At 38.4% G+C, this 16784-nt stretch overlaps 1 protein-coding gene across 2 annotated transcripts in view; it reads right to left on the reverse strand.

Moving 5' to 3' along the window:
- LOC136752947 (NF-kappa-B inhibitor delta) overlaps positions 1 to 16439 on the reverse strand; it is a 43714-nt gene extending 27275 nt beyond the window's left edge. Inside the window, exons 1-2 of one of the 2 annotated variants that reach the window (XM_066708698.1) lie at positions 16334 to 16439; positions 23 to 144 (exon numbers count right to left, since the gene is read on the reverse strand). In XM_066708698.1, coding sequence (XP_066564795.1) covers positions 23 to 144; positions 16334 to 16349 — 138 coding nt within the window. In that variant the 5' untranslated portion in view covers positions 16350 to 16439. Of the gene's footprint in view, positions 1 to 22; positions 145 to 13267; positions 13490 to 16333 lie in introns of those variants that run through there. The other variant, XM_066708691.1, reaches the window with a different exon arrangement.
- Between the last annotated feature and the right edge of the window lie 345 nt (positions 16440 to 16784).

Consider the following 16784-nt stretch of genomic DNA (forward strand, 5'->3'; position numbering starts at 1 on the left):
TGCATCCAACGGTTTTCCTTACTGTGGCGGCAGATGGTGACTTAATGTTGCTCCGATTTCCTCTCTTCCTCTTCAGCAGGTCCTTAACTGGCTCTTTCACACGTACCCCCTGGTACGGCCGGGGGGGATGCTCTGAGGGCGGGGCTGCAGAGGAGAAAACATACACCTTGTCATTGGACAGTAGGTGATCTGCACAAATACTGCACTGTTTCAGTTACAGCACCCAGGGGAGGCTTTCAATTCAGTTGCAGTGCTCAGTCCTCTGTAAAGGGGCCCTTAATTAAAGTGTCTGAGCTGGCTACATACTGCTTAATTGCTGAGACATGTACTTGGTTTTGAATCAGGGTGCTTTTCATCACCCCACCATTCTCCTGATCAAAAATATGTTGTATATATATATATATTGTGAACTGTAAAATGAAAAATGAATCCAAAAAGTCAATTTAATGAGGGTATTAGCGATGCAGAGCAGTGTGAAGTAGTTCGTTCCTCTCTGAAAAGTGCATGAACTGAGTTTTCTCTCTCTCGCACTCTGTATCTCCATTTTTCTGTCTGCCTCGAATTCTCTCTCTCTCTGGTTATCTGTATACTCCTCCCTTTATGCAGCCATACAGAGTTGCACTATTGTGAAATACTTGCATCATGGGAGATATATATGTGTAATGTTACTGTTGGTGGTGGTAGTGGTGTTTTTGTTGTTGGTTTTTCCCACAAAGAACATGAATTGAATTAGAGCATTTCATAGTGTGCCCAAACATGCCTGCCCCCCCCCCCTCCCAATCAATATGCTTCTGGACAAACACACAAAAAAACAATAACAAAAAAAACTGAGCAACCGCCCAACCACCCTTCACTCTCACTTTCCACTTCACTCCCCCGCCCCCTTGTTGTCCTCAAATTAAAAGAACCATCATTATCCCAATCCCAGGGACAACAGCATATTAACTCCATTAACTCCCTCTCAATCCTTAAGTATAGTACAGCAGTCGAGCCCACCGATCTGTTAAACTCACTGCTGCAAGCCATATAAATCGTTACATTTCAATGCAGTAATTCATGAATACCACGATATTGCTGACAGATACATATATTGTTTTCTCTTTGTTGCTTCTCTCTCATATTTCCGGAAGCACATTTGTTGTAATGTTAGAAGTACCATTAAAATTCCTGATGGCAGCCAAAGTATTTGGGGGGGAGTTGGGCAAGTCCGGAGTTGCATTAGTCTTGCATTAGTAGCGTGGCAGCACAAATGGGATAGGCTGAAGATTTATTACTGTAGATTTACAGATTCACCACCAGTATCCCCTCACCCCCACCCCCACATCACACCCAGCTAGTGTGTCTGTTTAAGCAAATTGAAACTGTATCTTTATTCTAACATAGTGGTTCACAATCCTAGTCCTCGGGAGGAATGTCCTGCTGGTATTTGTTCCAACCAAGATCTTAATTAAACTCATAATTTGCTTAATTTTACAGTTAAAATGTTTTAACTTACAATTTTGAAGTGCCTTGGATGATTTTATAGTTAACTTTCAACTTATTAATAAAACCCAATGGTCAAATTACGCAATTTGAGATCTCAGTTGGAAGAAAAAGACTTTGGATTCCCAGGCCTAGGGTGGGAAACCATTGATAGAAATTGTTAAAAATCTGAAAGGTATATCTAACTACTGCACATATTTTAACAGAATTGTGAGGATGATTTGCAAACTGCAATGGTCTTCTCTGCCAAAGGTCAAGTTTATATACAGTGAGGGAAAAAAGTATTTGATCCCCTGCTGATTTTGTACGTTTGCCCACTGACAAAGAAATGATCAGTCTATAATTGTAATGGTAGGTGTGAGAGACAGAATAACAACAAAAAAATCCAGAAAAACGCATTAAAAAAAATTATACATTGATTTGCATATTAATGAGGGAAATAAGTATTTGATCCCCTATCAATCAGCAAGATTTCTGTCTCCCAGGTCTCTTTTATACAGGTAACGAGCTGAGATTAGGAGCACTCTCTTAAAGGGACTGCTCCTAATCTCAGCTCGTTACCTGTATAAAAGACACCTGTCCACAGAAGCAATCAATCAATCAGATTCCAAACTCTCCACCATGGCCAAGACCAAAGAGCTGTCCAAGGATGTCAGGGACAAGATTGTACACCTACACAAGGCTGGAATGGGCTACAAGACCATCGCCAAGCAGCTTGGTGAGAAGGTGACAACAGTTGGTGCGATTATTCGCAAATGGAAGAAACACACAATAACTGTCAGTCTCCCTCGGTCTGGGGCTCCATGCAAGATCTCACCTCGTGGAATTTCAATGATCATGAGAACGGTGAGGAATCAGCCCAGAAATACACGGGAGGATCTTGTTAATGATCTCAAGGCAGCTGGGACCATAGTCACCAAGAAAACAATTGGTAACACACTACGCCGTGAAGGACTGAAATCCTGCAGCGCCCGCAAGGTCCCCCTGCTCAAGAAAGCACATGTACAGGCCCATCTTAAGTTTGCCAATGAACATCTGAATGATTGAGAGGAGAACTGGGTGAAAGTCTTGTGGTCAGATGAGACCAAAATCGAGCTCTTTGGCATCAACTCAACTCGCCGTGTTTGGAGGAGGAGGAATGACCCCAAGAACACCATCCCCACCGTCAAACATGGAGGTGGAAACATTATGCTTTGGGGGTGTTTTTCTGCTAAGGGGACAGGACAACTGGAGCACATCAAAGGGACGATGGACGGGGCCCATGTACCGTCAAATCTTGGGTGAGAACCTCCTTCCCTCAGCCAGGGCATTGAAAATGGGTCGTGGATGGGTATTCCAGCATGACAATGACCCAAAACACACAGCCAAGGCAACAAAGGAGTGGCTCAAGAAGAAGCACATTAAGGTCCTGGAGTGGCCTAGCCAGTCTCCAGACCTTAATCCCATAGAAAATCTGTGGAGGGAGCTGAAGGTTCGAGTTGCCAAACGTCAGCCTCGAAACCTTAATGACTTGGAGAGGATCTGCAAAGAGGAGTGGGACAAAATCCCTCCTGAGATGTGTGCAAACCTGGTGGCCAACTACAAGAAACGTCTGACCTCTGTGATTGCCAACAAGGGTTTTGCCACCAAGTACTAAGTCGAAGGGGTCAAATACTTATTTCCCTCATTAACATGCAAATCAATTAATAACTTTTTTGAAATGCGTTTTTCTGGATTTTTTTGTTGTTATTCTGTCTCTCACTGTTAAAATACACCTACCATTAAAATTATAGACTGATCATTTCTTTGTCAGTGGGCAAACGTACAAAATCAGCAGAGGATCAAATACTTTTTTCCCTCACTGTATTTCAAAAAGAAGGGGAAAAAAGAAAGTCTTCATGTCAAACTAAAATGTCAACTAATTACAGCAGTTTCCCTCAGGGGCAATAACAATTGGGTGCCTTGTTTGGCAGGTATTTCTGAGAATAACATGACATAACTGTCAAAGTTAGTCCCCATTGAAAACCTTATTGATGTAGCTACTCAGCACCTTTTACTTCTTTTCTTTATCAGGTAACAGTAATCCTTTAAGAGTATAACTGAAATGATCTGAATCAAGCAGAACTCAAAAGACTAAAATTAGGAGATTAAGCCTCTGTTCAAATTAAATGTAGAAAACAAGGGACTATATAACAGTACCTGCCAAATGTAATTTCCTTTGTAAAGTAAACGCTGTTTGCTTTTGACAATACACACCATTTCACATATACAGTTAGGTCCATAAATATTTGGACAGTGACACAATTGTCATCATTTTGTCTCTGTACACCACCACAATGGATTTGAAATGAAACAAACCCAGCATCTGGTGTCTATGGGTTCCAGACTTCAAGCAGTCATTGACTGCAAGGGATTTACAACCAAGCATTGAAACTCACAATTTCATTAATGATTATGTTAGTTTGTCCAAATAATTCTTAGCCCCTAAAATTGGGGGAACCATATATAAAAATGGGTGTAATTCATACACCATTCACCCAATTTGGATGTACATTGAGGGAAAAAAGTATTTGATCCCCTGCTGATTTTGTACGTTTGCCCACTGACAAAGAAATGATCAGTCTATAATTTTAATGGTAGGTGTATTTTAACAGTGAGAGACAGAATAACAGCAAAAACATCCAGAAAAACGCATTTCAAAAAAGTTATAAATTTATTTGCATGTTAATTAGGGAAATAAGTATTTGATCCCCTATCAATCAGCAAGATTTCTGGCTCCCAGGTGTCTTTTATACAGGTAACGAGCTGAGATTAGGAGCACTCTCTTAAAGGGACTGCTCCTAATCTCAGCTCATTACCTGTATAAAAGACACCTGTCCACAGAAGCAATCAATCAATCAGATTCCAAACTCTCCACCATGGCCAAGACCAAAGAGCTGTCCAAGGATGTCAGGGACAAGATTGTAGACCTACACAAGGCTGGAATGGGCTACAAGACCATCGCCAAGCAGCTTGGTGAGAAGGTGACAACAGTTTGTGCGATTATTCGCAAATGGAAAAAACACACAATAACTGTCAGTCTCCCTCGGTCTGGGGCTCCATGCAAGATCTCACCTCGTGGAGTTTCAATGATCATGAGAACGGTGAGGAATCAGCCCAGAACTACACGGGAGGATCTTGTTAATGATCTCAAGGCAGCTGGGACCATAGTCACCAAGAAAACAATTGGTAACACACTACGCCGTGAAGGACTGAAACCCTGCAGCGCCCGCAAGGTCCCCCTGCTCAAGAAAGCACATGTACAGGCCCGTCTGAAGTTTGCCAATGAACATCTGAATGATTCAGAGGAGAACTGGGTGAAAGTCTTGTGGTCAGATGAGACCAAAATCGAGCTCTTTGGCATCAACTCAACTCGCCGTGTTTGGAGGAGGAGGAATGACCCCAAGAACACCATCCCCACCGTCAAACATGGAGGTGGAAACATTATGCTTTGGGGGTGTTTTTCTGCTAAGGGGACAGGACAACTGCAGCGCATCAAAGGGACGATGGACGGGGCCCATGTACCGTCAAATCTTGGGTGAGAACCCCCTTCCCTCAGCCAGGGCATTGAAAATGGGTCATGGATGGGTATTCCAGCATGACATTGACCCAAAACACACAGCCAAGGCAACAAAGGAGTGGCTCAAGAAGAAGCACATTAGGGTCCTGGAGTGGCCTAGCCAGTCTCCAGACCTTAATCCCATAGAAAATCTGTGGAGGGAGCTGAAGGTTCGAGTTGCCAAACGTCAGCCTCGAAACCTTAATTACTTGGAGAGGATCTGCAAAGAGGAGTGGGACAAAATGCCTCCTGAGATGTGTGCAAACCTGGTGGCCAACTACAAGAAACGTCTGACCTCTGTGATTGCCAACAAGGGTTTTGCCACCAAGTACTAAGTCGAAGGGGTCAAATACTTATTTCACTCATTAACATGCAAATCAATGTATAACTTTTTTGAAATGCGTTTTTCTGGATTTTTTTGTTGTTATTCTGTCTCTCACTGTTAAAATACACCTACCATTAAAATTATAGACTGATCATTTCTTTGTCAGTGGGCAAACATACAAAATCAGCAGGGGATCAAATACTTTTTCCCTCCACTGTAACTACCCTCAAATTAAAGATGAAAGTCTACACTTAAAGCACATCTTGTTTCCTTTCAAATCCATTGTGGTGGCGTACAGAGCCAAAATCATGACTATTGTGTCCTTGTCCAAATATTTATGGACCTAACTGTATTTGTATTTATTTATATTAACAACAAGATCAAAAACTAGAAAAGAGGTTAATGAGGTATTAATACTTTTAGGACAGAATAAAAATAACAGATATCTTTCAAGTCAAAGGATGCTACCCAATGGATGAGGGGCCTATGTTGTTACCATGGGACTTCCTGTAGCAGCGTGACACTTGCAATAGCCCACGACCTTCCACCTCTGCTAAACAGTGCAACTGTGGTGCGGTGCCCTGGTACCATGCAAGGATCCTTCACGGTGCAGGACGTCGGACACTTGTGGTGCAAGTTGGTGCAAAGTGTACAGCTGTGTACATCAACTCCCACTAGCCACACCTGACTAAAAAGTGAAGTGTCTCGATGGGTGAAGTGCCACACATACCCCTGGTGCTCACACCTGCCAACGCCCCCTCACTGCTTATGACACGACCTGAACGGTATTCTGCACCACAGCCGTTCCCCCCTGCACCAACGTCTCCAGCACACTTTAGGTAATGGCACACTCACACACCTCTCAGCGCTCTCCTAGTGCCTTCCCCTCCTTACAATGGGCCCTTCCAACTCTGCACCACCTGTGGCCAGTGGAACCTCCCCCCCGAGGACAGACAGGCTTCCTGCATGATCTACCAGGGCCCGGATCATGGCCGAGGAGCCCTGCGATACCCTACATTCTGCGCCTGCTTCCAACAGATCAGCTCTCGCGCCTCTGACATGTGCCAAGGGTCACAGGACTGACCGGCTCCCGCAGCAACTCTGCACGTTCAATCAGGCTTCGGGCCTTCGTCTCTCCTGAAGCCACTCTGTGCCGTCCTCTCAGGCCAGCACTTCTGCAAAGCCTCCCGCTAGAGGGCACACTACACAAATAACACCCCTGGTTATTTCTTCCTCAGAAAACCAGGACTGTATTCGCAACCTAACGCTTTCTTTCTTTCCTAGAAAGAAAAAGGCTCCTGTAACTTCTCATGTTTTTATTTAACTTTCATCCTGAAATAATGAATTTTCAATAAAAGATACACTGAAAAATAAAATATTACCAGAAGGATTTAAAATATATATGCATGGGTATTAACCTGACTTACAACAAGGGATCACTCTTCACTCTTAACTATCATTTAATCCTAGTCACAAAGGTAAATACATATAATAGGAGTGTCCAAATTACACAATTCAATACACATCAGTACGATGCAAAATGCATGACATATTTAAAGAACCTTATAAGCACTTGTAGTTCCAGCGTGCTTTGAAAAAGCATACGGAAATCTAAAATCACAGCCACAATCACATGACCTGCAAACTGTGTGTGTCAGTTGTATGTTATTGTATGGCATAAAAGGTTGCTCAGTGTACAGGGGTGTGGAAAGTGTGACCTTCTGAACTGTCACTGCATTAGTCATCCTGGTAGTTACCCTTCATACGTTTCAGGCTTCAGAATCAGGCCAGGCTGGAAAGAAGCTTCTGTCCATGTTGCATTTCTCAGGAACTGAAACTCAAGAGCCAAGAGCGCTTTTTGAACAAGCTGCTTTTCATTTTTTCACTTTCATCGGAGAGCCCACAACAATGTCTCATTTTTGATTCTTTAGGGCAACTACTGCAGTTCTCAGTGCTATTTTTTGTTTTTCCCTTCTCAAGATTATTCATTTTTACTAATTCATGTTTGACAAGCAGACTTCATATATTTAATTTTGTACCATCAGTTGTTTACCTTCATGTTCAATAAACATCCATAAAATTGTAAAATTCAAATTAAATATATAAATGACATACAAAACATATTGATGTATTCTTGTTTATTTACTTTCTATATGTGTTGGATGTAAATTAAATACAGATAATGAAGACCATATTCTTACTTTTTTCTATACCTTCCTAAAGATTCAAATAGGATTCTGTATCTTGATATCATGTGAGTAATTAATATATCTTCTTAAGTGTAACTAGGGAACCATTTAAAACATATTATCTTAAAATAATAAAAATAAAAATTAATTTAAGTTTGGCATTGTTTTCTCTTTTGTTAAATAATACAAAAAAAATTTAAAGCAATTGACACTAATTTGTCCCTTCCTGAGTCAACACAACATGTCCTGCAATTTCCAGCTGCCATCAACAGGTTGCTCTTGGGGGCATTTAAAACTTAATACCACAGACTTCTTATCTGCACTGCTTTTTTTCATTTACTCATGACACACAATGCCTACACATTTTGCCAAAACAAGAAAAGGATATCCCCCTTTTAAAACTTTATTGACTAAGGAGACTAGAAATCATGCACAATGTATTTTGCACATATTCCCACCATTCTACATCCATCATCTATTCTAATAAAGAGTTCGGAGAATATAGGGTGTGGAATTAATTTTCTTTGATATAATTGTTATCATAAAGCACCTGTTAGGTCGGTTGGTGAGCTAGGCAGTTGTTCAGCCTTTGAGTAAACACTTTCACAATCAGCATAATAATAAAAATCAACCTACAGCAAATTAATGCATATTTACATGTTGTATAATATGGCTATTATGATTTAATGCAAGTTTTACCCTGAACTGACAACTACATTAAACCTGACTTTATGCTATAAATCAGGGAATCCCAAAGTGTGGCCCGGGATCCAAATGCGGCCCTCGAGGATGTTTGATGTAGCCCTCCAAAGCCAACCGTTAACCCCACCTTTTCTGTACCTTTACTATATTTTTACTCTTTTTATATATTTTACATGGAATTTGAGGGAAAATAATAAAACAATGAAAGTTTATAAATGTTGCCTAAGAGAAATGTATAGGAAATAAAAAGGTATGATTTGGGACATATTTCGTTTTTATCTGTGTGAAAAAAAATTCTGCGGCCCCCCCATCCCCCACCTGCAGACATTGGCCCTCCATCACCAGACATTGTGAACCCCTGCTCTAAATAGAATGAGTTCATACAAATCAGTTACAAGCACAGCTCTGCATTCACACTGTTTTGGAGACACAATTAAATGTAGTGGGGAGAGGTTGAACCCCAATTTTACAGAACAATATAAGAAGATCCAACCATTTGGGGATGTCTGGAATATTTAAGAACCTCACTGTGCTAAAACACTTTTTATGATTTTTTTTTCATGATGTTTCAATAAAACTATGTGAATGCTGTTCTATGCTGCTGAAATGTAACAGACGTGTCTGTGTAGGTGATTCATGCTGAATAAATATCAGTATGAGATTAAGTGCTTTAGTGGATTGACACCTTTGGCAGAAGGCCTCTTTTCCTTTCAGAAACAGCACAGGAAATCACTTCATACTGCAACTAAACAGCTCATTTTGGCAAATGTCTCAAATCTGACCAGATTCAAAGCCTCTTTCGTACACTTCATACACCGGACAAGGAATCGCAGATGATTTTTCTTTGGTTTTGCCTTCTTGTTAAAACAAATGAGTGTTTGAGTGTAACTACAGAATCAGAACTCGGTTTTCTAAGGTTTTCTTCTTTCCTGACCAGCATTCTCTGCAATCCCAGCATTCTCGGTTAGTGTAGTAGTTACCTTCTGTGACGATCTTTAATATTCTGACGCTTGAGACTTCTCTACATTCAATCCTAGGCCTCAGCTTATTTGCCAGGTTAGCATCATTGTGCAGGGCTGCTGATGGTATTAATCTGTAAAGATGCACCAGTCAAATCTAATTGTATTCAGCCCAATGAAGAACTGCACCAAAACAACAACCTTCATACCCTCAACTCTCTGCACACTCCCGTCAGACCTCCCCGGTCCTCGCGCACCAGAATACTCACTTTTCCCCCTGTCTGCTCCCTTTTCTCCAGAGCCCGCTCTTTTTCAACCCTAACCCCTAAGTAGTGGAACAACCTTGTTATAACAACAACAACAATAACAACAACAAACAGGCATAAAAATCAAGAAACTGATGCAAGGAAACGGTGTCTGGTTGTGGAAACTGGAAGGGTTCATTGAGGCAGAATGTGGCGATGAACACCACAAAGAGGTGTGGGAATTGTATCCTCTTGATTCACCCTACAGCACATTGCTTGTTGTTGTTTTTTTGTGTGTGCTGCAGATACAGCAACGGCAGCTAACCAAGAGCCGAAGGAAACTGTTCGGTTGTACACAGAACATTCTGAGAAGCAGAAACCACATCTGAGTCAGATGTTCGACGACACAGGAAGGGCGGGCAGTGGCTGATGCTGCTACACTGTGCTACTGGAGGACGCGACAAGCTGCCTGTGAACTCATGGAAGAACGGCCCTGGAGGAACCGCATCGAGGTGTTCCAGCGGTGGCTCAGACTGCGGCGGAATTCTCCGCTGAGGTGCACAGATCGATATTGCCTGATTACGCCACTGATGGAAAAGAACAATCAATCTATTACACTGCAGCGCAGGTCAAATGGTAGTAAACATGCATATGATATGATTTTGATAAATGTGATAATTCTTTTGTTGTTTTTTCCCTAGAGTTCAGTGGAAACAGAAAAATAAAATATATAAATACTTCAGACACACCTGCTGACTAAATATCCCCCACTAACAGAAAAAAAGAGGATATGATAAGTGACTCGCAAATGGGTGAACTTTCATTTTCCGTGAAAGCATTCTAGTAAAAAGAATTATCACTGGCCAAGCTGAGAGAGATTTGGATTTAAAAAAAAAGTGATATCTAAAAACAGGAAACAGGATAAGGGCAGGAAACATCAAAGCACTGGGAACATCCACTGTTACTGTGTTATTTAGGACAAAGGCATGCTGCATGAGCTCAATTTCATGAGTTTGTCATTATCTGGACACAGGATTTACCGCTGCTAGTATTCTCAATTCTCAACTATAATTAAGTTTTATTACATCATGTCTCTGCAATACTCCCTGCTGCCATTCTTTAATAACAAATATAAAAAGCAAAACACACATAATAATAATCATAAATAATCATTTATTTTGTATGTTCAATCTTTCCTCCTTTTCCCTTGTAGCCCTCCCCCTACAATGAAACAGATCTACTGAAAAAGAGGAAGGTCAATGTCAAACAACTGTGTAAACAAAAAATGACTGCCATGCAGCTGTGATAGGTTTCAGTCCAATGTTGCCGTTATGCAGTTTTGCATATCAAGATTATTGATGCTTTGTGAAGGCTGACTATATAAATCTTCATTTTTAACTCATTTGAAATGATAAGTACTAACTCAAGTAGTGCCTGGCTCTGGCTTAACTCTACACAGCTCCAGATGATTCAACAGGCAATTGCACCATATATCTGAAGTCTGGGGAAGTAGTCTGTTAATAAGTATGTAAAACAAGTAATTAGTAAATTGCATATTGCGATCTCTGGGAAAAAAATAAGAAATCTCATCAAATTGTAATGGGGATACTTTCCATCAAATGCCACTGAAAGAAAAACCTTTCATATTATATTTTAAGAATTAGGGAATGTTGTGCAAATACTGAATATATGTTTTTCTTTTCAAACTGAATTGATGTGCATGTAATCCACGTTAAAAAATAACCATCTGGCATCTTCAAAATAGACATAATAAATACACTATAACAAAATAAAACAAAAAAAGCATGGATAGGGGCAATATTAAATGGCAAGCAACAAAAGGAAGCAAATTTGTCCAGTGAGGTAGTAGCAGGCCTGGTTGCCTCAGCTCTCCCATAGACTGCGCATCGCCCTGAGCAAGAAACGGGGCCGTCCTATACCACATCTTCCTAATGAGAAGTAAACCTGAGGGCTGGGTGTGAGAGACTCTGTGTTTGATTAGCTCCCCCAGCATGTCATCTGCAAGTTGCCCTTGATTAAAATAATTACTAATTTAAGGGAAAAAGTAACATAAGACCCAAATCTAAGTAATACAAAATATTAATAATATTTACATTTTGTGCAGCTTTAAAGGAAAATATATATATTGCATTTAATCATGCAGCACAAAATCATGTTCTAAGCAACTAAGCAAGCAGACAGGATATTCACAAATATTCTCCAAATGACAAAATTTGAATTTTTGGTCAGAAAATCATTAAGAAACATATACCTCAATGGAAGACAGTCCGCTTTCAAATGAAAATGGTCAAATTATTTGCATGTAGTTTAGATGACATACCATACAACAAGCACTTTATAATTTTAAAACAAATTATTACAAATGTGAGCTTATCTGGCTGAGCAAGGAATAGATTTAAATCATGTTACTCAGAACAGATTTATCATCTACCCCTGTATTTCTTTATGGAAACATAGATTTCTTCCCACATTGTTAGTCGTTTCTAATACTGAAACTGAAATTCAAATGGAATCACTTAAATAAAAGAAGTATGCACACAACTGTTAAAAATTCATTGATTAATTCTCTTGTCTGTATAAATATATTTTTGTGATGGTGATGTGATGTTTCTTCATCTCCCCTGATTTATTTCTTTACTTCATCTTGTTGCTAATTGAAGTAACATCTTATGGTTTCATCTTCAATTTTTCTCTTCTAAAAAATCCCAAAACCTATTCTCAGGCCTGCACTCAAGAATCTCACATCTGCTTTCAGGTTCATCAGCTTTGTGCTGGACACAACGGGTTACATTGTCTCAAAGGATTTCATTTTACAGTGCAATAGTGTGACTGGGAACAGAATGAAACCTAACAAATAAGTGTCAAGTTAAGGCTTTATCTGATGGTAGTGAAATGTAACATTTAAATAATATTGTCACCTTGTGAGAAAACTTAATTCAACAGTACAGGTAAGATGAGCACAGATATACCAGTGAGTAAACAACCACAACAAAGGTTGGAAGATTAAATAAACTTAGCAGGCAAGACATGGAGGGAAAAGGTAAGCTATATAGATCAACACCTTGGGGAGGCCTTCATTACCTTCCATCCATCATTAAGAAATGGAAGATGCATTGTACCACACAGACACTGCCTAGATTATGCTGTCCCCCAAAACTGAGCAGCTGGGCAGGTAGGAAATTGGTGAGGGGCTCCACTGTGAAGCCAACAACAACTTTGAAAGAGTTACAGAGTTCAATGTCTGAATTGGGAGAAAATGTGGAGAAAAGTACAGAGATAAAACTGTCTCAGTCGGCTAAAGACTAAAAACTCAGGCTTAAATTCAACTTACAGTAGGACAATGATTAAAAGAACAAGGCCAAAGCTAGACTGGAGTGGCTTAAGAATAAGAAAGTGAATGTCTTTGAGTGGTCAGTCAATGTCTTGACTTGAATCCTACAGAGAATCTGTGGAAAGACTTTAAAAATGCTTTCTATAAACGATCCACATGAAACTTGATAGAGCTTGAGCAAATCTGCAAAGAACAATGGGCAAGAATTGTGTGCAAAGTTGGTAGTGAATTACCCAAAAAGACTTGCTTCCGCCAAATATTGACTTGAGGGATCTGAATATTTATTCAATCAACATATTTCATAATTTTGCTGACATTTACTGTAACTTATTTAATAAAGTTTAGCATTCAAGTTTGTGTATGCATCATTCTGTATCTTGCCAAAATAGGACACCTTAGAAATGTATATATAAGCTTCTTCCCCGTTAGTACTCACGGTAAAGTGTAATGGTCCTCATGAGCAAACAACATTTCTCAGAAGGTAAAGTCAGTCCTTAGCTGTATCATAGTCAATCAATACAATCGAAGGAGACCATTTGTAATTCGTCTGCAAATAACTTTGTCAGTGCCAAACTGTAAATTTCAAATTATAAAAGCAGTTCCACCCATCTACAATGCAAATGCCTAATGGCAAACGTTTGTTTCCTTTCTTTCTACCTTTCTGTGTTTAGTTCACAGTTGTTTTGATTTGCAGTCCAAAGTCTGGTCTTAATGCTATTTGCAGTGTAGCAATGAAGATAACATACAGTAGGTAAATGTACACCCTTGATGATATGGCACACTTACAAATCATGCCATGCTTTTCTCTTCCTAAAATACGCTTTATCTCAGATGGCAGGATGGTAACTTTTGTTATGCTTACATGGTATGAATAAATCAAATTACTCTGTAGATGGATTGTATGGTATAGCATTTCACAATCAGAATAGAGGGTTTATACAGCAAGTAGGATAACGAAATGCGATAGTTACTTCGATATACATTATGTGGAGATGGATTTCCCAGCTTATTTCAGTGATGATGTCATTTCAGAAGCACAGGGGAGCAGTAAGGTCCACAGGTGGCTCCAACTGTAGTTATTTGAATTACTTCTGCAATTTTACTCCTCGCTGAGTCTTGAATGCTACACATTCTTACAATTAATATATAACGATGACCCTCACAAATTAACAAGACTTCTGACTTTGAACCTTCTCTGGTTAATATTTAAAAGTGCCACATTGGAGAGGTGTGCATTTCCACCTGAGAAGTCAGTATGTGTGTCTGTAGGCAGTCTTTTTGTGAGACTTTGGACATGATGAACATGAAACCATTCATCATAAAAAACTAGAGACTATAATTGATGTTACCAAATAGTAGAATATAAAGATATATCTGTAATGTGTTTTCAGGCCATTGTATTTGTTTTATCAAATGCTTATTATACAACTGAATACAAAAATCAGACAATTAGTTACTGATTTATGTTTTTTTGCTTGTTTAGTGTTTCACATAGATTCAAATAAACATGTTTCCTTTTCTTTTCTTTTTCTTTTTTGTGTGAACTTTGCACAAGAATTTGTAGCTTATAAAAAAAATTATACAATGTATTCAGTACTGATATCCTTTATAAGAAGCTATTCTCTGTACATTCCATTGTAGTTAATAATTTACCAAAATAAGGTGAAAGAAAGTTTAATTTCATCATTACTATCCTTGAATATTGAGAATTAAATAAAAAAATGTCAGTTGTTATGATCTTTGGAGTAATTCAATATTTTTAAAAATAATATATATATATATATATATATATATATATATATATATATATATATATATATATATATATATATATATATACTCTCTATATATTGTCTAAATAAAAAAAACAATCTTGTCACGGTAAACTTGAGTTCACAAGAACATAAGAAAGCTCATTATCATTATCAATATTGATTTATTGTACCTTTAACTAAAAGAATAATAGAAAGGACTGATTTCATTGGTGTAAAATAATCTACATTAGTAGCTACTGCAGTAAAAGTATGTTTACAATTAATTTTATATTTTAACAAAATCTGGTAGGTGCAAGAATTGAACTTTGAGCACTTGAGTACATAATGTACCTACCTGCATATGTACACACACTGCAAATGAGTGATTTTATACTTTTATACAAATTATTTATACAATTAAGCCTATTTGCTTAATTGAAAAAGTGTAAGGCAGAATAAGCACACTACATGCATTATATGGAAATCAGTTATTTACACAGTAACTGAGATGTCTAATGTGAGTTAATATGAAACTCTAGTCCACTAACATAACTCCCCTCCTGTCAGCAAGCCTAGCTCACAACTGAATTTTTCAATCTGAGAGCTGTGCCAGGTCAAATATTATTTTAGAGGAGCACGTGAATTAGATACTCAATGGTAAAAATGCTATAAATGTTAAAGTTGTTAACTTATTCATTCATCCCAAAAATTGAAAATATATATTTCTTAAAATAGTCATGTTTTGAAAGGCAGAAATATATTGCAGAATATTTTTTAAAATACTTATTAGTATATATATATATATATATATATATATATATATATATATATATATATATGTAATTATGAGTCATTATATGTATGTGGATGGAAAAACTAGGGAAAAATCATTTCTTTTTTTTAAATTAAATCTAAAAATAGTCCCAAAAAAGGCACAACGTGCTACCACAACAAAAGAAGGACAGTGAGTCATGACAGGTTGGCGATGAAAAATCTGGTGTAAAACACCTCTGTAGTTATTTTATTTTGTTGACAACAGATCCAGATGACAAAGTGAATTTTATATATAACAAAAAAACAAACTTAAAAGTGTCCACCCCCCTCTTATACTTTAATTGTGAAGTGTAAAATCAGTTTTCTCAAGGTCAATGTAAGTCTACATGAACAACGCTAACCCGTATAGATCTGATAGCCCGTTTCCTTACTCCTACTTGATAAAAGTTCCAAAACAGAAAAGGAAAAAACACTTCCCACACTTTGGTGACTGAGAGAGTGGGGGGGGGGGTTATCAGACTGTAATATTCAGCCTACAGACATTGAAAGGTTATTTTAGTTACATAATAACTTTTATTTTACCATTCTTAGTTAATACTTGATTCTTATTATTGGCCAGATATCACCTTCGGTGACTTCTATCCAGCTCCTGAAAGTGTTCAAGCCACAATCATACATGACACAAAGTCACAACCAGTCTCTTAAATATTGTACTAAATTAGCAGCTTATCAGGCGTACAATATATGTAAAGACTGCTTGCCAGATATGTTAACAAATATGCATCTATGATTATAATGATCTATGTGTGCGTGTCTGCTGTCTCTGGAGATCAGCTTTTACCTGTCAATCTATCTATCCATCCAAGCCTATCTATATAAGAATAATTTTTAATGTAATTTAATTCTGAAATCTTAACATTTCTATGAAAGTGACAATGACAATTAATATCAATGACAATGAGTATTGTACTTACATTTTTCCCAGTGCATGTTCTACTGCCGGGAGCTGCTAACAGTTGTCTGTTTTTCGTGTTGTTTGTTTTGTTTTTTAACTCAGAAATAGGTTGTGAGCGAACCCTGAAATTTCAGCAAGTAACAGCTCTCGTGGCGGCTTTTTAAAAGCCCGCTTCAAAACCTCAAAGTGATGTCACTACACTTCCAACCACAGTTTCCCCAACAGAGAGTCATACTAGTGGCTCAGATCTGGAATGTATTAGGCATACCTCACCTTAGACTGACTGAAACATGGCCTTCAAATTTGTCTAGAATCAGCCTATATGTAGGCTAACCTAAATGCATACCTTTAGCTCAGAAAATATGAAACAGAGATATACATTTCATGATATTCAAAGACAAGGAAACTAAAGCTAAATTGTTGAGCAACTAATATTTGCGCCATGTTTATTTATTTATGTATTTATTTAT

This window comes from Amia ocellicauda, chromosome 1, assembly GCF_036373705.1.
Source record: "Amia ocellicauda isolate fAmiCal2 chromosome 1, fAmiCal2.hap1, whole genome shotgun sequence".
In the NCBI taxonomy this organism is placed as follows: Eukaryota; Metazoa; Chordata; class Actinopteri; order Amiiformes; family Amiidae; genus Amia; species Amia ocellicauda.